The sequence below is a fragment of the Stenella coeruleoalba genome (assembly GCF_951394435.1).
Source record: "Stenella coeruleoalba genome assembly, chromosome: 13".
Classification (NCBI taxonomy): domain Eukaryota; kingdom Metazoa; phylum Chordata; class Mammalia; order Artiodactyla; family Delphinidae; genus Stenella; species Stenella coeruleoalba.
The window spans coordinates 25,554,413-25,577,505 of record NC_137159.1 but is presented as its reverse complement, the minus strand read 5'-3'; the positions used below and the strand labels follow the sequence as shown (position 1 = coordinate 25,577,505).

At 45.5% G+C, this 23,093-nt stretch overlaps 1 protein-coding gene across 2 annotated transcripts in view; it reads left to right on the top strand.

Moving 5' to 3' along the window:
* The window catches only part of HK2 (hexokinase 2), a 59,610-nt gene that overhangs the window by 10,180 nt on the left and 26,337 nt on the right, over positions 1 to 23,093 (top strand). For both annotated transcript variants that reach the window (XM_079940597.1, XM_079940598.1), the window contains exon 2: positions 7,488 to 7,650. In XM_079940597.1, the coding sequence (XP_079796723.1) occupies positions 7,488 to 7,650 (163 nt within the window). The remainder of the gene's footprint in view (positions 1 to 7,487; positions 7,651 to 23,093) is intronic.

Below are 23,093 nucleotides of genomic sequence, written 5' to 3'. Positions count from 1 at the left end.
AGGCAAAAAGGACAGCTCTCCTTTTTTTAAAGAAATTTATTTATTTATTTTTGACTGCTTTGGGTCTTCATTGCTGTGCGCAGGCTTTCCTTTAGTTGCGGCAAGCGGGGGCCACTCTTCTTTGCGGTGTGTGGGCTTCAGTAGTTGTGGCACATGGGCCCAGCAGTTATGGCTCTCTGACTCTAGAGCGCAGGCTCAGCAGTTCTGGTGCACGGGCTTAGTTGCTCCGAGGCATGTGGGATCTTCCCAGACCAGGGCTCGAACCTGCAACCCCTGCCTTAGGCAGGTGGATTCCCAACCACTGCGCCACCAGGGAAGCCCAGGACAGCTCTCCTTGAGTCAGTTGTTTTAATTTCATTGGCCTGTAGCAGGAAGCACAGTGACTCTGGGCAGCCAGACTTTCTCCTGACACTAAACCCTACAGAGAATTGACTGATCAGTGAACAACACAGCAACTTTACACAGTGGGGTGATCTTTATGATTCTTCCTTCCCATGATTAAAGGTGATAGGATTAAATCATACTAATATGAAGGCATTGCAAAAGGGAGCTAATGCAATGTAGTGAGGTGAGTGGCTTTCTGCTTCTAAAGTTCATAACCTCCTTCTAGGATCTTGGGCTTGCCCACACCTTCTGAGCCTTTTCACATGATCTCCCTACTGTCTCCACGTCAACATACATCCAGTGACATGTATGTTGGATATGTATGTTCTTAGCCTGGAAGAACTCTCCCCTGAATGCCAGTCTCACAGGCCACTTACTCGTACATGTAACACTTCCCATGGGCTGCTTTGCATTGTTCTTGCCTTTCTTAACTCCTAAGACCCATCCCTCCATTCATTTCAGAGACATTGATTGAGTCTATAGTGAGTTGAGTTCTGTGCTCTCTCGTAAAGTCCTAGAGAACAGGAATCCTGATTTCTTAAAAAAATTTAAAAAACATTTGTGTGTGTGTGTGTGTAAAGTTGACCCTTGAACAATATGGGTTTGAGCTGTATGGGTCCACTTATATGTAGATTGTTTTCAATAAATATATTCTATGGTACTACATTACTGCATGATTTGCGGTTGGTTGGATGCGTAACTATGTATAAGGAGTGCCGACTGTGGATTTTCCACTGTGTGAGGGTTGGCACTCCAACCCCTGTGTAGTTCAAGGGTCAACTGTATATATATTTAAAGTGTACAATTCAGTGGCATTAAGCACATTCACATACAACTATCACCACTATCCATCTCCACAGCTGATTTCTTTTTAAATTATGTTCCTGTATACTATAGTGCTTTGCATGTAATTGGTTTTCAACACAGACTGTAAAGTGAGAGAATCTGGGGTCAGCGATTCAGGGGTTGTATGATAGGAATCTTACAGATTTAGATGTTGAAATTTAAGGTTTCTTCTATACTTTCCTTTGAGACCTCTTAAGGTATTCAAGGTAGGATTTATGGCAGTTTATATAACAAAGTCTCAGCGTTGGAATATTGTTCTTTTCTGGATGTAAGTAGTTTGATCAGGACCATTTTCCCACTGGGACCAGATAGGGTGTCCTCACAACCCGGGGAAGGTCACTAGCCATTCAACTGGAATTGGCCTGCAAGATGATACAGGCCCTTGGGGATGATTGGGGGTAGGATTATCATTTATTGTTTCTGACAATAGAGTAAGGGATCTGGGTGATCCAAATTCTAGTGTCAACTCTGTGACCTTAGTCAAGGCTGTTACCTTGGCCTCAGTTTCTCTGAGGTTCCTTTCTAGCTCTCACCTCCAGGGTTTCCTTTCTGGGCTTCCTCATACCAGGCTGGGGCTGTGTCTGCCACACCTGAGCCACTGCCCTCTTCGAGGTGGAGCCTCTACAAGGGTGATCTTCTGCTTCCTCCATTCCTTGCATCATTGCTATGACAGTTTCCCCTCTTCAGTGCTAGTCTGGAGGAAACTGTGGGCACTTAAGAAGATGGGCTTTCCATTTGGAGTGTTATCTTATTTCATAAATAGTATGGGGTTAATTTTGTTGTTGAACATAAGTTCACATGCCCGACAAACGGTGGGGCCAAATACACCGAAATGTTGGAGTTTGGAGCAGAGAAAGGTTTGTTGCAAGGGCCATGCAGGGAGAACGGGGGACTTGTGCTTAAAAGACTAGAACTCCCTTGATTGTTTTCAGGGAAGAGTTTTTATAGGCAAATTTTGGGGTGAGGGCTACAAGGTATGTGACTTTCTTCTGATTGGTTGGTGGTGAGGTAACTGGGCGGTGCTCCAGGAATCTTGTGCTGAGCCTTAAGTTCCCATCCTCTATCTGGATGGGGGCCTTAGTTCTTGCAGAAGTACTCAGAGATAATTGTTATGTGTATCCCTTGAGGAGGAACTCTGGGACTCTGCTTTATCGCTTCACTATTGTTTCTTGACTGCTCCTCCTTTGTTTCTGCATTCCCTCCCTTCCCTAGTTAGTAACTGTTTGAATCCGACCTTTAGAACTCTGCGAAAGTCTAGGAGGCTGAAGCCTTTTTCCCACAAACATGAACTAGGACTCGGAAAGGCTTTTGTACCTGGGAAGGCCCTAAAGGGTCCTGCTTGTTTCCAGTTTCTCTTTAGAACTTCTGCCTGTACCCACAGTTCTGTAGAGGAGGCAGGCATGGTCTGGTATGTTATGGGAAGAAAGAAATTGACCAGAATTGCTCAATGAGGAAGTTCTAATCTCGAGATTGCTAAATAGATGTATCTAAAACTACTATCTCTCTTTAGTCCCTTGTTTCTGGGTAGGCAAGTGGCCTTCCCATACCTCAGCCAGGCTTTGCTTCTGGCCTGCCTCTGTTTCCCCAGCCTGGAATGCCCCCTCCTTTCCTTCTTTATTCCTGATAGAGATTTAAAGAGGAGCAGCCCAGTGTGATAGGCCACACACCCACCGCAGAAAGAGAAGGAGCAATTTGGGGAACCAGCCCCTGTTTTGCTAACCCCAATATGACTAAATAGGGTTAAGAAATGTCCTTGATCCTCTGAGGGTACCACTTGTCAGAGATGAGTCTGGGAGAAGAAGAGGAAAATGGGTAGCAAAAAAGGTTAGATAGATGGAGAGCTTTACATATGTCACCTCATTTATGCCAGTGACTCTGTTGTGAGTGCTAGTCCTTCCATTTTAGAGGGAGGAAACTGGGACTCAGACACCTGTACAAATGCTAGAGCCAGGATTTGAACACTGACTTTTCTGATGCCACAGCCTGTACTTCACCACAACCAGCTACTAAATAAGGGTTGGCTTGAATGTTTCTACTTTGATAGTTTCCAACAACTGAAATTTGTTTTCAACAAGTACAGGGTTTGTCTCTCCAACTCCCAGCACCCAGGATCAACACAGGATTATTTCACACTTTAGCCTAATGTCTTAAGTAATGACTTTCAAAGATCCCAGGCAGAAAGTGGTAAAAATGACCTTGAGCAGTGTTGACCAGAACATAGCCCATCATTATTACATTATTGACATGGTGGATACCAGCCAAAGGAGAGGGGGAGATGTTTGAGCACCCAGACAGACCTAAAGGTGTCAGTTTGATTAGTCTGGAATAGATCTTTGGAATTCTTAGTGTGTCATTCTTATGTGCAGCCAAGTTTGGGAACTATTATCCCAAGTGGCAGAATAGAGAATAGATGGAAATGATCAGAAAGTAGATTTATGTCAGATTGAGGAAAAGCTTTCTAATAACTAGAGCTGACCAACAGTAGAAGCTGACCAACTTTGAGAAGTGGTGAGCCTGTCATGCTTGGAAGCATTCAAACCTAGGCCTTATGACTATTGGGGTGAAAGGGACAAACTAGATAAACTCAAATGCTATGTTCAGTGGGATTTTGAACTCACATTACCCCAAGATTCCTTCTAAGAGTTAGTATTTTTTAGCCATAGTCTTACTATGCTGTTTACATTTGGTAACATGAACGACATTCTCCCATGACTTTGCTCGTTCCTTGTGCTCCCTCCTTCTGGCTGCACTGTGAGTGAAAGTTGGAAGGATTATGCCAAGTTCATTTTCTTCCTTCCCAATCCAGGAAAAAGGTCTTCGTATGGAGACTGCTTCTTGTTTCTAACTTCTGCTTCCCTTGGCTACCCTTCACTCAACACAGCGGTTCTGACCAAGGCTAGGTGGGCCTCAGTGGTGTGTTTAGGAAGCTGTAACATCAGGTGATTAATCAGCCTTTCCTGAGTGGCCCTAAGAAACTCAGGAAGGATACATCATCATGCCCGTCATCATGGCCCAAAGAGAAGAAGTTCGGGCCAAGGTGCTATAGTTGCATTTTTCATAGCTGTCCCATATCCTTTCTCTTAGTCTCATCTGATGGAGAGGAAATCAAAGCACTGAGGTTATCCAAGAAACTACAGGGCAGAGGGTGCTCTCCCGCACTAAGAGGGTCCACAGGAAAGGCGACTGTGGTGGTCCTAAGGGCCTGGCTTTAGAGCCAGACACCTCGGTTTGAATCCTAGTTCTGACCCTCACCAAGTGACTTGTAAAACAGGGTTGTAGAAGTATTACAAAAGAACAAAGGAAGTCAAGTCAGTAAACCCATAGGATGGTTTCTGGCAGGTAAGAAATGCTGGGTAAATGTTTAGCTACTGTAACGATCATCATCGTTTTCATCTGTCACTGAACACTTAAATATGATTATAATCTCTTTGAGTAAAGTCTGACTGTTTAACTTGTTAGGTTCTTTGAGAGTTAAGACTGGATTTCCAACAAGGCTTGTAGCAGTTTAAACATCAGAGTTAAATTAAGCATGGCCGCTGTAGAATTATGGCCATTCCACATTTGCTCTTTTGTGCTCGTGACCTCACACTCCAAGAAGTGACAGTGCAGCCTCTTAACAAGGCAGTACAGGCTTTGCTTTCCCACACAGGAACTCTCTTGCTTCCTTTGCAACATCCGGAGCCATCCATGGAGGTGGGGGTGGATGGCAGTGAGGCCTCTGGACCTCTCTTCTCTTTGGGAAAGTAGTAACGTGGGAGCTCCAACTTAGTCATGTGTCAAACTCATGATAATGTCCAGAGATATGTCCGCTGCCTTCTCATCTGCCAGGGCAGCCCCATGGGCCATGCCCTCCACTGTTTGCCCTTCCTATCTGTGTGGTGGGATGACTGGAATAGAAGATGGCCTCTTAGTGGACATGGCCAGCCTGAATGTGCTGTAGTGCCATTTGGCCTGTATAGACCCTGCTGTTCAGCAGAGAGGGGCGTTCATCAGGCAGAGCAGAGAAGAGCACAGATGAGCTGGGCTGCCCTGTCCAGTCCTGGCTTAGCTTTTGCACCTGTGTGATGTTGGGCATGCTGCCTTTCCCTTTTGGTGGAATGGAGGAGATAACACTACCTACCTCACAGGGCTGTTATGAGGATTAAATGGGTTAATGGGTATAAAACCTTGAAAACAGGTTTTGCTGAAGGGTTTGCCGTTATTACTATTGCCTCTGAGGGTGTCTCAGGCTGTACCTGGATGTGACTTGGCGTTAGCCTCTGGTCTGGTGGCTGGGACTTTGTATGCTAGCACTGAGATGCGTAAGCCATAATGTAGTGTTCCTGGGCCAGCCCAGGCGTCATTGGGTTTGGAACAGGAGGCCTCTGCGGTGATTTACGTTGCCTTGGGCTCAGAGTCTCCAGCAATTTGTCTCCCACTGCACCAACAGGGAGAGAACTTGTCTGAGGCTGTATGCTTTTTCCTCCTGGGAGCCTCAAATATCATTATGGGGTTAGGCCAACCTCCTAAGGAGCACCCTGGCTCCCCAGGATTGTAGGAAGCCCAGATCAGTGACCCAGCTTGGGGTGGTGGCTGGTGCCCCACAGCCCCAGGAGGCTGAGGCAGATAGTGGGCTCAAGGCCATCGAGGTGCCAGGAGCCTGAAACCAGAAAACAGAGTTGATGGTTGGCGTCGTCCTGGTTTAGACCAATGGAGTTAGATGTCTGCTGTAGCTCTTTAATAAAAGCTGGCAGCAAGGGAATTGGGGGAAATCCTCATTTCTGCGAATTTAAAACCCTGCATGACAAGCAGTGGTAGTGGTCATCAGCCACGCTTTGCCCTTGGGAATCCTGGAGTTTTGGAGCTGGGAAGACCAGGGTCCCTTCTGGTCCCCCAGTCTGCTGATGAGGCTGGGAGTGCCAGGACCACCACCCTCATACCTTGAGGGCACAGCTATGACCTGGCCCAAGGGTCCTGATTCTACTCCTACCCTTTGTGGCCAGCAGCCTTACCCGTCCTGGACACTGCTGCTGAGAACAGGGATGTTGTGGAAACTTGTGCGCCTCCTTGGATGGATTTCTATCAGACCTTTTCCTTATAGGAGAAAACTGGGAATATCCGTAGGTGGGGCCGATGAGAGCTTTCAAGAAGCAGACTGTCTGAGGGGGACTCCTGTTGTTTTTCCTTCTCCTGGTGTTAAATCTGGGAAAAGTTCTTGTAAATTTATGTTGGAAGCAAGATAAATGAAATGACTAGGGAGAGCTGCCTCTGCCTCTGAGGATGGGGGAGGTTGCTTTACCATGTGTATCGAGCCTCTGTTAATGTGTCAGGCAGTGTGCTAGGCTCCAGGAATGCAAGGGTGAACAAATAGTCATGGTTCTTCTTGCCCTTGGTGCTTATGATCTGGACCCTAATAAATATGTATTTCCAAATTGGGGATGGTGTTGTGAAGGGAAAAGTCTGAGTCTGCAGAAAAAACAGTGAAGCCTGATTGTTTTATTAGGGACAGTAGAGAAGGCCTCCATGCAGAGAGGCCTGAAGAATTGGTAAGGGATCCGCAGATGAAGAGCAAGGTGAGGATCTATGGGGCCTGCATGAACAGTCTTCTAGGCAGGGAAGGGCAAGTTGGGTGAGTTGGGGGACTGAACCAAGGCTGATCTGCACAAGGAGTGCAGAGGCACACAGTAAGATGGGGAGTGGGAGAGGCCTGGCTATATAGGTAGGGCCTTGGAAGGATTTAGGGTTTGGCGCCAATGGGAAGTCACTGAAAGTCTTTAAGCAGGGGAATAGTAGTCTGTCTGGGGATGGAAAATGGATGGAAGAGGGAATAGTATTGTAGAATCGGGGATTTTATTAGTCCAGGCAAGAAGCTATGGCTGCTTGGCCTGTGGTGAGGGCTAATAGGGTTGGCATGACTGGCCTTATGAGTGTGGGGGAGGACAAGAGATGAGGGCCAGTAATGAACCCCAGCTCCAGGGATGTTGTCATAGGCATTTAAACTCAACCTATCTGAAAAGAACTCTTCCCTAATTGGCCTTTCCCCTGGTTTTTAACATTCTCCCGAAATAAAATTTAATTTTAATTTGTAGTTTAGTTTTTTTTTTTTTTTTTTTAAAGACAAGTCCTGTCATAGAGTCTGGTTAAATGGTCTTTAATAATAACCTTCCGTACATAACAGATTTTATCCTTTTGAGGAGCTGAGTGATGTTCCATGATGTAGATGCATACCATAATTCATTTAACATATAGGTTGCTACTCTCATTTTCCTCTCTTTCAGGTTGACCAGTATCTCTACCACATGCGTCTTTCTGATGAGACCCTCCTGGAGATTGCTAAGCGGTTCCGCAAGGAGATGGAGAAAGGGCTTGGAGCTACCACCCACCCCACTGCTTCAGTAAAAATGCTGCCTACCTTTGTGAGGTCTACTCCAGATGGGACAGGTATTATACCCCTGGGAGAAGGCTCTGGGTGCTCCATTGCCTGGGAGAGATTTGGGTAACTTTGCTTAGGGACCCAAAGAACTATATACGACAGTGAAGGTTCTTTGGTTTCAAGCCTCAGAAGCCAACCCTTGTTAACTTAAGCATGCAGGGATTTGAATGGAAGTCCTGGCAGTCAAGGAGAAGTAAATCTCTGTCAGCCCTGCTGGGGTACTGCTGTCAGCCATTTGTTTCCCATCCATGTGCTGAGAAAGGCTGTTTGGCTCAGTTTGGGATTTTACAGCTTCACTGAGATTGCACACAATGAAAGTGATGAATAACAAACGTGCCTAATATGGTCACGGCCATAGGCCATGTCAGTCACTCTTGGGCCCATCTAACTGGCACATTCCACAGACTTGTTGGAGAAACAGTGTGGTATAGGTTGTTCTAGACTGTGTTTTGAACTCCATGAATAAAGACTACTAGAAGTCCAAATAAACTTGGAAGAATGTGAAAGAGACATGGTACATATTAAGGTATTAAAGGCTCTGAAACTGTGCAATTAGAACCTGTCAAGCTTTGTGTTATCCCCTTATTTGGATACAGAGTCCATTTCATGATGCACTGCCCAGCAAGTGATTTAATTAAACTGGAGAAAAGGGACATGATGGAGACTGAAGTTGGAAGGTGGGTTGGGGCTAGATTCAGAAGGCCTTGCATGCACACCTGAAACACTGAGTCTTTCTTCAGTAATAGGCACTGGGGAGTAACTGAAAGTTTTTGAGGGGTGTGAGCAGAACTGTATTGGTAATGCACATCATTAGCAGTTTATGCAGAGCGGGTGGGGGGGTGGTGATGGGTGGATGGTAGAGCATAGGGCATGGCCCTGGTGGGATGTAGTGGGCAGAGACCAGAGAGGATTCAAAGGTGATGCCAGGGTGTTGAGCCCAGCTGCCCAGGGGTGGCAACATCCTCAGAGAAGGGAACGGAACTAAGTTGTGCCAGCACTTTCACACAGTTTGTTTCATTTAATCCTCATGACAACCTTCCATTTTAGAGATGAGGTACCTCTGGGGCCACGAGGGGTGAAGGGTGTGGGATGGCTACCTATATATAGAGGGTGAGAGAAAGAGCCCGGGGGCAGCTGCCAGGGTGATGGAGGAACCAGGAAGCACAGAGTCTGAGAACCGGAGGGAGGACAGAAGTCCAAAATGCTGGCTGGTTGCTGGTGAAGCATCTGCATCTGCAGAGAAACCCTGGGGAGGGGTGGGCGGGGCAAGGCACAGGACAGGGCTTGTTCGTTTGTACCACATGCCTTCAGTGTCTCCATCACGTCTGTGTCCCTGAGGCTTGCTTGCGTGAGAGCCTTTGGGGACCTGTTCATCTAACAAGATTTTGTACCTTTCTACAATTTCTAAAATAAGTATGTGTTTGCTAAAGCCTTGGAACCCAACGTTGAGGGTGTGACCTTGTTCAGGATTGTTCTGAGTGTGTGTGTCTCAGCCCTTCAAAGAGCTTCTTGAGGTGAGAGGCCTCCTCCAATTCTTGGATATCCCTCATGTGCCCTCTAGAATGGCCCATTTACTATACCTACCACTCCCTCTGACTGGCAGCCACACCTGCTTGTACTGTTTTTATGACATTCTGATAAATTTACTAGCTCCTTAAGACCAGGGACCTTGTCTTTATTTAAGGCACTAGCACTAAGCAAGTATCCTAAATATTTTCGAAATATATATTATGGGCTAACAGCTTTTCTGAGCATCTACATGTAGTAACTTATTTACTTTTCACAAAACCCTATAGGGTAGGTACAAATTTTGAGTACTTTTTTTTTTTTTTTTTTAAAGATGAGGAGTTGGGAGCCTGGACGGTCAGATAACTTGCCTAAGGTCATATAGCTAATGAGAGGCTGAGTCAGGATTCAAACTCATGTATGCCAAACGCCAGGCATCAAGACTGAGCTTGATACATTATGTGTGTATGTGCACGTGTGAGCCTGTACACTCAGCACCAGAGGACGCATATGCTCAGTGGAAATTTTTTGAAATGGGGTTGGGAGTGGATGTCTGGCCTGGATTATAGGCAGATGAGTAAGTTTGTTGGGGAGAACTAGGTATGGGGCCAACTTTTCCTATTCTCGTTTTCCTGAGATTGGAGCGTGGAGACCTCCCACTGCCTCTTAGAGTCTGCATCCGTTGCTGTATTGTGTGGTCATTAAGTCTCTTTCTCTGACCTCAGGGCAGAGTCCTTGGAGGCTGTCCTTGTCCCACCTCTACCCACAGTGGAGCAGCAGGCATGATTTTGGCTTCTATGCATTTGAGTTGCCTGGACTGAGGACAGGAGCCAGAGGCTGACTCCTGTAGGCTTCCTGGGGTGGGGGGGGTCTGGTGCAAGACTTATCTGCCTGACCTTCTTTCCACACAGAAGCAGGGAGATTTTACATGACTTTTGTGATACCCAGAGTACCTCTTTATAACCTCAGATTCTACAGTGTAAACGGAGGCAGTGTGTGAAAGGAATACTGTGTATTGGGATGTTTTATTTACTTAAGCAGAACAGGTGCCCCCTAGAGTACTAGAGACCAGACTGTAGGAAATGGGGTCCCCAGCCCTTTCATTCCTCATTTGCTGGGGGGTCTGTGGGCCAGCTCCTCATCCCAGTTCTCTGGGACTCAGCCTTTTCTCCTTTGTAAAAATAAGAGGTGGATCCAGCAGTCCTGGTCTGTTCTACACATGTCCTGGAGCTAGTGTGTCAGTGTATTTACGCACAAAGTTCCTTGACTTACTGTAATGAGGGAAAACCCCTTTAATGTCCATCAGTTGGGCACTGGTCAATTAATGCAGAAAACAGTCCTCTGCAACCCATCATAAAGCATGAGATAGATTTATGTAAATTCATATTCTGTAAAATCACGTGTGTGATTTTACAGAATATATATACACACATAAAACTATATATGTGTGTACAGGTGTGTAACGTCTCAAGGATATGTATCGAGCTATTGGTAGTGTTTCGCCCGGAGTGTGAGGTTGGCAGTGAAGAGTTACGTTGAAAATATATGTATATGACAACTAGCAATTCTACTTCCAACTATACCTTGAACAGATTCCCATGTGAACTCGAGGAGACATGTCTAAGAATGTTCATGGCAGTGCCGCTTATAATGACAGCATATTGGGAACAGTTTATAGACTGTGCATATGAAGGGATACAATATAGCGTGTCACAAAAATGACCTTGTATAAATATGGATACATTTACAAAACGAAGAGTGAAAAATTGCAGAAGGACATGTACCTCATAGTAGTTGAATGTTATTTTAAAAAAACTTCTCCGAGTAATGCTATATGTTGCTCATGGACACACACACATCCTAAAATTGTTAGGATATAAGCTAGAAAATGTGTACCAGATAAATGATAGGGGTTGCTTCTGGAGAGAGAGAAAGAAAATGGAACTGGGAGGGGAACATGAGGGAATATAATTGAAAGTGTTCAACATCAAGGTTTTGAGTTTTATATTTCGTTAGTTGGGCTGTGTGTTATGGAATGTGGCAGTGAGGACCAGTACCTCTTCACTAGATAAAGCCTGTCAAAAATGAACATTCTTCTTTTTATTGACACCCCAGTAAAGTGCTGAGAGGAGAAACGAGAGAGCCGTTGTGTGCAGGGACCACTGCCTTTCCCCTGGACGTGGTCACGCAGCCTGTGAGGCTTGGCTGGTGCATCTGCTTGCCGGCCAAGGCCGCAGTCCCGGCACTGTTGCTGCTGTTGGTGACTGTGCTTCTCTTCTACAGAAGGCTAGAGACCTTGCTCAAGTGGCACCTGCTCCAGGCTAGCCTTCCTCAGAATGTTGCTCAGCCCTTTCCAGTGTTACTTTTTCATATCTGGGAAGTTAAACCTCAGATCTAAACCTCTGCTCTAAAGGGACTTAGTCAGTGGCTCTCTAACTTTTTTGGACTGCATAGTCACAGCAAGAAACACATACATATGAATGTTGATATACAACGAAAACAAGTTTCAGGAACTAATGTTTATTCTTGAATGTGACAGATCTATTATCTTCTTTTTTTAAAAAAAATTCATTCATTCATTCTTGGCTGCGTTGGGTCTTCGTTGCTGCATGCAGGCTTTCTCTAGTTGCGGTGAGTGGGGGCTACTCTTCGTTGCGGTGTGTGGGCTTCTCGTTGCAGTGGCTTCTCTTGTGGAGCACGGGCTCTAGGCGTGTGGGCTTCAGTAGTTGCGGCATGTGGGCTCAGTAGTTGTGGCTCGCGAGCTCCAGAGCTCAGGCTCAGTAGTTGTGGTGTACAGGATTAGTTGCTCTGCGGCATGTGGGATCTTCCCGGACCAGGGCTTGAACCTGTGTCCCCTGCATTGGCAGGCAGATTCTTAACCACTGTGCCACCAGGGAAGCCCCAGATCTATTATCTTCTATACTTTAAAACTGTCTCTAGTAAGGTCTCACTAATTTCTTTTTCAGCTTGCAGTGTGAAAGCCACTGTCAAATGCTTCTTACCCAGTTTTGTCCTGGTCAGACCTTTGTAAAATTGGCTATTTCTTGCCAGGGGTGAGAGGTGGTTTCAGGGCAGTGTGTGGTGAGGAGTGAAGATCAGAATTCTAGGTTTAAAAGGGTTTGAATTCAAGCTGTGTGCTTTAGAGCAGTTCATTTATGCCCTATTCCTCCATTTTCTCATTTGTAAAAAGAAGAAACATCAGAGGGTTGGCTCTCTGAGAATTAAGGGGGACTCGGTTATGTTACCTTCCCATGTGTGTTGTAAACACAGTCCTATGCAGCCACCATGGCAAGACTCACAGCCAGCACCGATTTTACTGAGAGAGGGTGAGTGAATCTCCCAGGTCCTTTTGATTGGAGGGAGCAGGTGTGAGGGTTCATCCCCATCGTTGGAGGCCCTACCTGCATTTTGGAGCAAGCACCAGGTTCCAGCTTTCATAAATCAGGTCTCAGCTATTTAATGGTAATCAAAGACCTGGTAGAGAACGTGGGAGAGACTTCAGGAGGTTTCAGGCCATTTGTTTATGACGGAGGCTTCCATTACACACATGAAATATGAACTTCCAAATTATCGTTTGAGTTCTCTGTGAGAAGGAAGAGAATGTCAACAGTCAGAGCCCTGTGGGGGCTGATTTTAAAATATCTGTGCTTCGTAGACTGTGTGGACCATGCAGTGCAAAGAAACATAGTTGGCACAGATAAAAATGAAAATGTAAATGGTTCAAGAATATCTTACTTAGGTAACTGAATTTGGTGTCAGCTGGTATGTATATAAAAAATGCTCCTTATTTGTTTTTTTCTCTAAGACAGTTTAAAAAAGTTGAAAGAATTGTATAATGAACATCCGTATACAGACTACCTAGAGTCTACACTGATATTTTAACTAGATTTGTTTTATCACACTCCTCTATCCTTCCTCCCATCAGTCCCTCTTGTTTTATTTGAGGCATTGCAAAGTAAATTGCAGAAATCAGTTCATTTCAACCCCAGAACTTCAGCAGGCCCATTATTAACCAGAGTTCAATATTTGCTCTTTTTTCTTTTGATGTAAAATTTCGTACGAGATGCAAACCTTAGATATCATCTGATGAGTTGACAAGTACGTATACCTGTTTAATACAACCCCTATCAAGATAGAAAACATTATCAGCCCAGGAAGCTCCCTGCTGCACCTTCCCAGGCAGTCCCTGTCCCCAACCCCCAGAAGTAATCACTGTTTTAAATTTTCCACGTGTATTTGTTTTGCCTGTTCTAGAACTTCCCGTATATACAATCATATAGTATTTACTCTTTATGCAAGACTTCATTTACCCATCAAAATGTGGGCTTTATCCGTGTAGTGTATATCAGTAGCTCCTTTTTGGTTGCTGATTCCGTGGTGTGATTGGAATCCTATATGACAATGGCCACCTGGGCTGTTTCCAGTTTTTGATGAAAGCTACTATAAACATTCTTGCACAAGCTTCTTTGTGGACATATGTTTTTGTTTTCTTCCTTTTCTTGAGGAAACAACTAGGAGTGGAATTTCTGGGTCATAGGGTTTGGGATGTGTTTAATTTATAAGAAACTCCCAGACCAAAGTGGTTTGAACTTTGGTTTCCAAAGTGGTTGAACTATTTTCTACTCCCACCAATGCTGTATGAGAGTTCCACTTGCCCCAATAATTATTGTCTGTGACTCCCCCCACCCTTTTTGTTTTTGGCAGTGCAGAGTTGAACAGAGAAATTCTTTATTTGTATCTGTCAGGAATCTCACCATCTTGACCTCTCTGTAGGCAGCCCTAACCTAAGCTGAACTATGCATGTGATTGCAGTACCAGCCTCAGTCACAGCCCTGTCAGGGGGCCCATTACACACATCACAAGGCATCTGGCTTTCAGAGGACAGTTCCATCTTAAGAGGAAATGCAGGAATAGCTGATATCATTTAATGAGCACCCGTGATGTCTGTTTATGGAAACAATCTGTTTTACTCTCCATGCAAACTCTACAAGGGAGACATTTCCAATTTAAAAATAAGGCAACTGAGGCTAAAAGAGATTGCCAAGGTCACCTGTGTACAGTTAGTGGCACAGTTGGACTTTAAGCATAGGTAGTCTTGACTCCAAGGCCATAAGATTCATGCTTTACATTGGCTCATGTTGCTGAACAAAAGTTTCTGGAGCAAATCAGGTTATTATCTTTTAAAATTGACCATAAATATGGATTGACTTTGTACCATTATAATAAGAAGCTCAAGTAGACCCAACTAAAAATCTACAGATATTCCAGCATTCCAATTGATTTATTTATTTAATAAATAATTTACATTTTTAACAAATTTTTTTTTCCAGCGTTCCAATTTAGAAATAAATTATCTTTGTAGTATCTTTATTGCCCTCATTGTCTTGGCAAGATTGTTTAGATATAAGCATGTCTTAAGACAGAGTGAGATGAAACCTTTGCTGTATTGATCTTTTGATACTTCCCCACTTCCATGAATTGTGAATTATTTTTTGCAGGTGAATGTATCTCTACCCTCTGGCTAAACTTCATTCCTTCGAGAGCAGGGAATGATGATGATGATGATGATAATTTTAAAATGTAGGCTTATAAATGCCAGGTACTATGCTAAGCACTGTATTTGAACTATCTCATTAATTCTCACAGTGATTCAATGGTAGACACCATAAACCCTGTTTTAGAGAAAAAGAAACTAGATTTAGAGAGATTAGGCAACTTGGCCCAAAGTCACATAATGAGCAAGTAGAAGCATTGGGATTTGAACCCAGCCATCTGTGTTCCAAAGCCTGGGCCCTTAGGCATATCACTAGAGGCCCCCAACACTGCTAGCACAATGCATTCATTCTTCTATTTGTAACTCAGGCCTAGCTGTTCAGTTCATTCAATAGAATCCCCTCTGAGGCTGGTCCTCTGTGGGGCAGCAATGTGCTGAGCAGCCTTGTGCCCCACTTCTGAAGAGTGCACATTATCCTGGGGACATAAGGATATCATTTGTCATCATAAAGGAAATGATACTAGGTCATATAATGCAAGTACATGATATGATAAAGAGAGACCAGGCTGGTGATAGGGTGCATGGAGGCTGGTAAAGGAGCACTTTACTCTGAAAGGAGCCCTTATCTGGGTTGCTCAGCATTGTATCAACAGCTGTGTCGTGGGGACATAGATTAATAGCTTGCATACATGCAAATTAATAAGTGGATTTATATGGTGCCTACAATATAAAATGAAGATTGTATTGATAAGTAGCCTCCATATAGTGGTAACTGGAGTTTATTAAACATTTTACATACACCAGGCATTGTGCCAAACACCTTACGCATTCATTGCATTGATTCTTGACCAAAAACTGTGTGTCTGTGTCTCTGTGTCCTGGCGAGTGATGGGGAGGTGCTGGCTAGACAGGAGGTTATTACTGTCCCCTTTTAACAGATGATGAAATCTGAGTATCAGATTTCTAATAATTTACCTGTATTTATATGGCTAATACATGTTAAAATGGGATTTGAACCCGTGTCGGCCTGCCTGAAAATCTTAACACACTCAATGCCTACACAGTATTGAAAGATAATCATATTTTAATCCTTTGAAGAGTAGTTTCACATCTGTGGAGCTAGTATAACATTTCTCTGTGAGTGGCACGTATTTTGAGCTTAAGAAACATTTCCTGAGTATAAAAGCAGCAGGGTGGTGCTTTCTGACGGTGTTTTGGGAGTTTTGGGGGGCACTTACAAAGTGGTATGTGCTCCAGGCCCCTCCCTCCAACTGAAGCAGCTTTACGTTTCTCTGTTTCTACATTTTGGCATTCAGCGTCTTGTTGTTGTACTATAATGGAGTATCCAAAATCTTGGAACTTAAAAAGAGGCTGCCAGAGGTGGTAGTGACTGTGGTGTTTCCAGGTACTTGGGAAATACGTGCCTTGAAACCTGTGTCTGGCAAAGTTAGTTTTGCTGGATTACCTACTCAAGACCTAGAGACTTTTAGTTGTCCTCTCAATTGGAGTCCATGCCGTACATTCTTAGCCATCTGTCGCGGAGTGCTAGCAGGCACTATGGCACCTTCAAGGATCCTCAGAGCTCTGGGAACGCTGCATCAAAGCTACTTGTCTAAAGGAGGCTTCCGAAGAAGTCCATTTGATCACCTGAAGAAGCCCTGCCCAGGGTGAGGGACTGGGCTCTGGCTCTAGCCTTAACAAGGCAGTGCTCTGCCACTTCTGAACACAGTTGCCTTCGACAAAAGGGCACTGCTGCTTAAAAATGCAAAACAAAACCAGACCTGTTCTGTTCACAAGTCGTCCTTTGTGCACTGGTTGGCACACTGCTCTGAGCTCCTGATGGGAGGAACAGGTGGTGATCTATTTTAATTAGTGGCAAATACCTAGTGATTGAAAATAGACTGTTGGGAAATTCGTCTGGCCCTCACCCCTCACAAATTGCTTGGACATTGTGAGTGAGTGACTTGAATAATGCTGGAGTTAGGGCCTGCTCAAATACATTACTGATGTCCCATCAACCGAGATGACAGTGACTATCATGTTCAGGTGGTTACTTACTTAGATGCCATGTTAGTTCTCTTTAGCCTTTCCCTGGGACAGGTGAGTTCCCAGGAGAAATTGAAACCCCTTTATCTCGCTGACCTTATGTATTTGATAAGAACCTCACTGAGAGTGGGCAGAGTGGTAGTCCAGGATGGGAAATGAGTCAGCAAACAAACTCTGCCAGAGGGAACAACTTGAATCCTTTTTTTCAAAAATAAATTTATTTATTTATTTATTTATGGCCGCAGTTGGGTCTTCTTTACTGTGCGCAGACTTTTCTCTAGTTGTGGCGAGCGGGGGCTACTCTTCATTGCGGTGTGCGGGCTCCTCGTTGCAGTGGCTTCTCTTGTTGTGGAGCACGGGCTCTGGGCACGCGGGCTTCAGTAGTTGTGGTGCGTGGGCTCAGTAGTTGTGGTGCGCGGGCTCAGTAGCTGTGGCTTGCGGGCTCTAGAGTGAGGGCTCAGTAGTTGTGGTGTACAGGATTAGTTGCTCTGCGGCATGTGGGATCTTCCTGGACCAGGGCTTGAACCTCTGTCCCCTGCATTGGCACGCGGATTCTCAACCACTGCACCACCAGGGAAGCCCAGCAACTTGAATCTTAACCATTGGGTAATTCGATGGAGGGTGGCAAGACCTAATACTCCTATTGCCAGTTCCTCTTAACTATGAGTCCTTATTTCCTTTTTTTTTTTTTAATTTATTTATTTTATTTTTGGCTGTGTTGGGTCTTCGTTGCTGTGTGCGGGCTTTCTCTAGTTGGGGTGAGCATGTGCTACTGTTCGTTGAGGTGCATGGATTTCAGTAGTTGTGGCTTGTGGGCTCAGTAGCTGTGGCTCACAGGCTCTAGAGCACAGGCTCAGTAGTTGTGGCGCACAGGCTTAGTTGCTCTGTGGCATTTGGGATCTTCCTGGACCAGGGCTCGAAGCCATGTCCCCAGCATTGGCAGGCGGATTCTTAACCACTGCGCCAACAGGGAAGCCCCCTTATTTCCTTTCGATAGAGGGTTGTTACCTCTTCTTTTGTCTGCTTTTGGAGGGGGATGTTCTTAATTAGGAGAACCTTCATCAGAGAGAGATTGGGGAGTGTCCAGTAAGGTGGGAACGGAGGTTTGGTATACTTGTATGAGATGGCACCAATTTGCGGCTACTGAAAAATCCTGCCTCGAAAAGCCTTAGCAGGTCCTGGGTTCCTTTGGGGAGAAGCGTGTGTCACCTCTTGCCAGTGGATGTGTGTCTGCCGCCTCCCACTCAAGTTTGAGGACACTTGGCCCAGAGGGATGGGCCAAGTTACTGATAAAGATTAGGGCAGTTTTGCTTTCTTTTTCATCACTTTATGGCTTATTTGCTTCCAGCCTGGATTCTGCGTCAGGTAATCCTCAGCTTCCAGGAACCAGCACCACGAGAGATATGGGTGAGGTGCATAGGGACTGGCACGGGTGCTGGGGTCAGATGAACTTGGGGTCAAATCCACCAGTTGTTTACCCCTGTATGATCTTAACTAAGTGACTCAGCTTCTGAACCACAGTGTCACTTCCTTTGCCACGCAGGCCGGCTTAGAGCCTGTGGCAACCTTTGGGTTTTATGCTCTTGGCATCGATAATGAAGAATTCCTTTTTTTTTTTTTTGGCCACACCACGCGGCTTGCAGGATTTTAGTTCCCCAACCAGGCTCTGAACCCGGGTCCTCAGCAGTGAAAACGCGGAGCCCTAACCATTGGACCACCAGGGAAGTCCCAATAATGAAGAATTCCTTATTTGAGGATTTACAACTTTCTCATGAGCAGCCTTCTTGCTCACTGCAGTAGAAAACTTTGCTAGAGAGCTAGACCTGGATTTAAATCTTGGTTTCAGTTACTTGACCTGAGCCTTAGTTTTCTTATCTGGAAATTGGGATCATGATGTCCAATAAGGTTGTTGAGGATTAATGAGATAATGTTTATGAATATCACACAACATATTTTTCTTCTTTTAAAAATATCTACATGGTGGGCCTTAAATTAACTAAACCTCCTCCACACCTGCCTCTGTCTTTCCATTGTTTTATTGCCACAATAATCCAGATGCAAGTGGAAAAGTCTGAACTGTGTCCCAGAGACAAGAGAGATGAAGACAGGGTTCTGGGCTTCATTTTTTTCAAAAAGTCACATAAGAAAGTATAAGATGAATTTGATCTTTTAAATAAACCTATGGTGAAACCTTGCTTCTTTTATTTTAGCAGTGCTGGTGACAACATTTAGAAGTAACTGGAGAGATTTAGAAAGGGCAGTGAAGACAAATATCCAACTGGAGAAAAATAATTGCAGATATACAACCAACAAAACTAGTTTCATTCATATGCAAAGAGCTCTTTTACATTATTAAGAAAATAATAAATATATATTTTTAAAAGACAAAACATTTGAGCAGAAAATTCACAGAAGAAAGAATTCACAATGCCAGTCAATAATTCAAAATGTCTAACCTACACAAAGGAAAGAAACCAAGTTTAAAAAATGAGCTGCCACTTTGACCTATGAGGTTGGCAAAGATTAATTGTACATAACATAGGACACTGGTGACAGTGACACCCACCTGTTGGTTTATGTGGAATTTGGAGAGAATTTTTAGGAAGTTAATTTGCTAATATCTTTGGTAATCAAACACATAAATCCTTAGAACCAGCAATTCAAACTCTTTTCTTAGAATGTGTCAGTTAACAGTCTTCCCTGTTTTTATAATATAAATGTATCTAAGGACACTCAAGAAATGTTAATAATGGTTACTTTTGGGGCATGGGGAAGAGAGGAGATGTTTGCTTTTCATTTTTTCCACTTTTGTACTGTTTGAATATTTTAAAAATCAGATATTAAAAATGTTTTCTAGACATAACAGCATGCTTAACAATAAAAGAAATCTTACCTCTGGTCTTATGGTCTCCTCAAATATTTTGTTTAATAAATGAACCATCAATAAGCAGATGCAATATGAGATGTTTTCTTAATACATTGCCTCAAATACCAAGTATACTCATTCAGCAGAATGATCTCGCTGGACCTTACTGGGTTGTCTGCCCTGTGGCTGTGTACTTAAGAAGCCTGCTGTAGACATGTTCTCCTGCCCCAGAGCCTCACTCCTGCCCGTCCAGTCTGACGGTCCCAGGCCCATAGATGCCATCCTCCTTCACACCACATCACACACTCTCTGCTCTGGGCTTCTGGGGTGTCCCGGAAGGTTGACAGTGTAGGTAGGACCTGGGCCAGGAGTAGGATAGGAGTAGGTAGGGATACGAGAGGAGCTACATAATCAAAGGAGTAATAACAGTGACAGCAGCAGCTGTTTATTGATGGCTTACAGTATACCTATATATTCACATAATGTGTTCTGTATTTCATGTAAGCTCATGACCCCTGGGAAAGTCAGCATTATGTGCCCTGTTCTGCAGCTGAGGTGACATGCTCAGAGAAGCCACACAGGTAGTGAAGCAGCTGAGCTGGAATTCAAAGCAAAGCTTGCTGCTTCTCTGTGTGAGGGCCTCTCATGGGTGGTGGAGAGGCAGGCACTAGGGTAGGGGTCCATCCACTGTCCCAAGGGGTCACCTCAGGATTTAGCTCCAGGAGTCATGATGCTGGGCCTGCCTCAGAGATATTGGACTCTGGAAGGAATAAAGTCTTTGGCTCTGGTAGTTGTGATCCTGTGTGTTTCTGGAGGGAGCATCAGGGAGGAGGGATGCAGAGGAATGTCTGACCTGGTGGAGTCTGAAAAGAATGACATTCCTTCCTGGGAACGGAATTATCAGCAGCACTGTATTATTTGTGGTTTCCCTTCAGTCCATCAGCAAATACTGCAAAACCACCATTCTTGACGGAGCTGTCCTCTCCAGTGAATCCAGCTGGGCTGGCCTTAAATCGTGACCAACCAGGGGCAGCCTCGGCAGCCTCAATCCCCCACGGTTGCCGATTCAGCAGATTCATGTGTCCTGGGGCAGAGTGCTGATGCAGGCAGTTCATCTCTGATTTTCCTTTTCATCCCCCATGACAACCACACATAGTTTTCCCTACGAACTGGCTGACGTCCCACTACCAGGGGAGGCTCAGAACTGGAGTGCCTGGAAAAGTCATCCATGGCCACGAGAGGGGCAGTCTCCCCAGATGGGGCTGAGGTTACCCAAGCTATCTAGCGACTGTAGCTAGAGGGCTGGGGGGACCTCCAGATGCCAGGGAAGGGATGGAAAATAGTACCCCTGAGGAGGAATGCTAAAGTCACTGGAGAAGATTTCAATGGCTTTCCTTGGACAGGTTTCTTCAGTCTCGCCTCAGAATGTTGCTTTTACTTTTTTCAGTCTGAGAGGCAGTCCTAATACTGGGCCTGGGAGACATTTTTTTTTTTTTTTTTTTTGCGGTACGCGGGCCTCTCACTGTTGTGGCCTCTCCCGTTGTAGTGCACAGGCTCCGGATGCGCAGGCTCAGCGGCCATGGCTCACGGGCCCAGCCGCTCCGTGGCATGCGGGATCTTCCCGGACCGGGGCACGAACCCGTGTCCCCTGCATCGGCAGGCGGACTCTCAACCACTGCGCCACCAGGGAAGCCCCCTGGGAGACTTTTAAGTGTGGGTGTCAGGCAGTGTTTGCCGAGAGCCTGGATGGAAAGTTTCTAGTACTTATTTAGTGTGTCCTGAGTTCTTGGCACTGTGCTGGTTACTTGAGGCACATTATCTGCTCTTCCCCTCACCTCAACCACATGAGGTATGATGTTCCTTCTCTAGAGATGAGGCAGCTGAGGCTCAGAGGCTCAGGAATTTGCCATGGCCAAAATGTGGCTGGGATTCTGATGCAGGTAATGTGGGCTCCAGAGCCAGTCTCTGTATATTGTTACCAGCAAGCCATTGTTGTGTGGAGGCAAGTCCCCACGGAATGTCGGGTGAATGATGCCCACCCCAAGTTGCCCATCTGGACTGTAGGGACTGTGTGGGTAAGTGCCCTCAGGGAGCTGGGCAGATGTAGCTTTTCTCAGGTGCAAACAGTTATTGCCGCTGAGAGGAAGTGGGTCAGAATAAATCCTTGTTTCGTTTAGTCAGAGCGCTTCCCTGACCATCTGATCCATTCTCCCTTACTTCAGTGGCAAGTCTCCCATCAGGAAAGTGGCCGAGTGTTGACAAACATGCCAACAAGTGAATCCCCCCAGAAATAATCATGTATCCTTCAAGAAGGTGTGCGGCAGGACATTGGAAGACTGGTGGAGCAGTACTGGTTGAAGAGGCTGCTGAGGGGACGAGCTCGCCTTGTTCCCCAGTCCTTGCCTGCCCCGCTGGGCCCCAGCGCTGGCTCTGGCCTCCGAGCCTCTTCAGCACTTCCATTCTGTGCTGTACAATGGCGCGTGTCCCTGTAGCCGGTATTATCATCTGGAATCTGGACGTTTCCTGTTCTGCACTGCTTATTTCCTGGGGACACTGGACTGTGCCTTCCTGGTGACACCTGAAGATCTTGACCCCCTTGTGTCTGTGGAGTCTCCTTCTCCCCACTCTGCCCCAGCCTTGTGGCTTTTCTGAGTGGCCTGACTCTTGTCTTATATACTCTTAAGTCAGCACCTGGGATCTTTTATTGGTGGGGACACCTACTTGACTTATTTGCTGGGCCTCTTAATTTATAGCCAGCTGGATCCCATTCCACTCCATCTTGTGACCCTCATCCTGCCGAGAGATGTTGCTGTCACTGTATACAAACATAAAAGAGTACATTTTGTTCAGGGATTACAATTTGGCAAAAGGCCCAGGGGGCCACAAGCTTGTAGCAGCGTGCTGGGTGTCCTGGGGCCATGAAGAACAAAACTGAGGCCTGGGGGACTTCCCTGGTGGCGCAGTGGTTAAGAATCCACCTGCCAATGCAGGGGACATGGGTTTGAGCTCTGGTCCAGGAAGATCCCACATGCCACGGAGCAGCTAAGATTGTGCACCACGACTACTGAGCCTGCGCTCTAGAGCCCGAGAGCCACAACTACTGAGCCTGCATGCCTAGAGCCCGTGCTCCGCAACAGGGGAAGCCACCACAATGAGAAGCCTGCACACCGCAACTAAGAGTAGCCCCCGCTCAATGCAACTAGAGAAACCCTGTGCGCAGCAGCGCAGCAACGAAGACCCAACACAGCCAGAAATGAATTAATTAATTTAAAAAAAAACAAAAAAACCCCCCAAAAACCTGAGGCCTACTCTCCTGGTGCAGGGCTTGATGGGCCCTGTGAGTTTGATGGGGACTTGGCTGAAAGCCCTTGGGAAATAGCTCTGAGGGGGTGGGCACCCTATCACTGGATGTGAAACTGTCTGATTCTTTACGTGAATTCTGAAAGTAATATAGAAGTGTTTAGCATTAAGAAAAAGAATCAGACAATACATAAAAGTGTGTAGAAAAAAGACCCGCTGGCCACCTCATCACCCAGAGA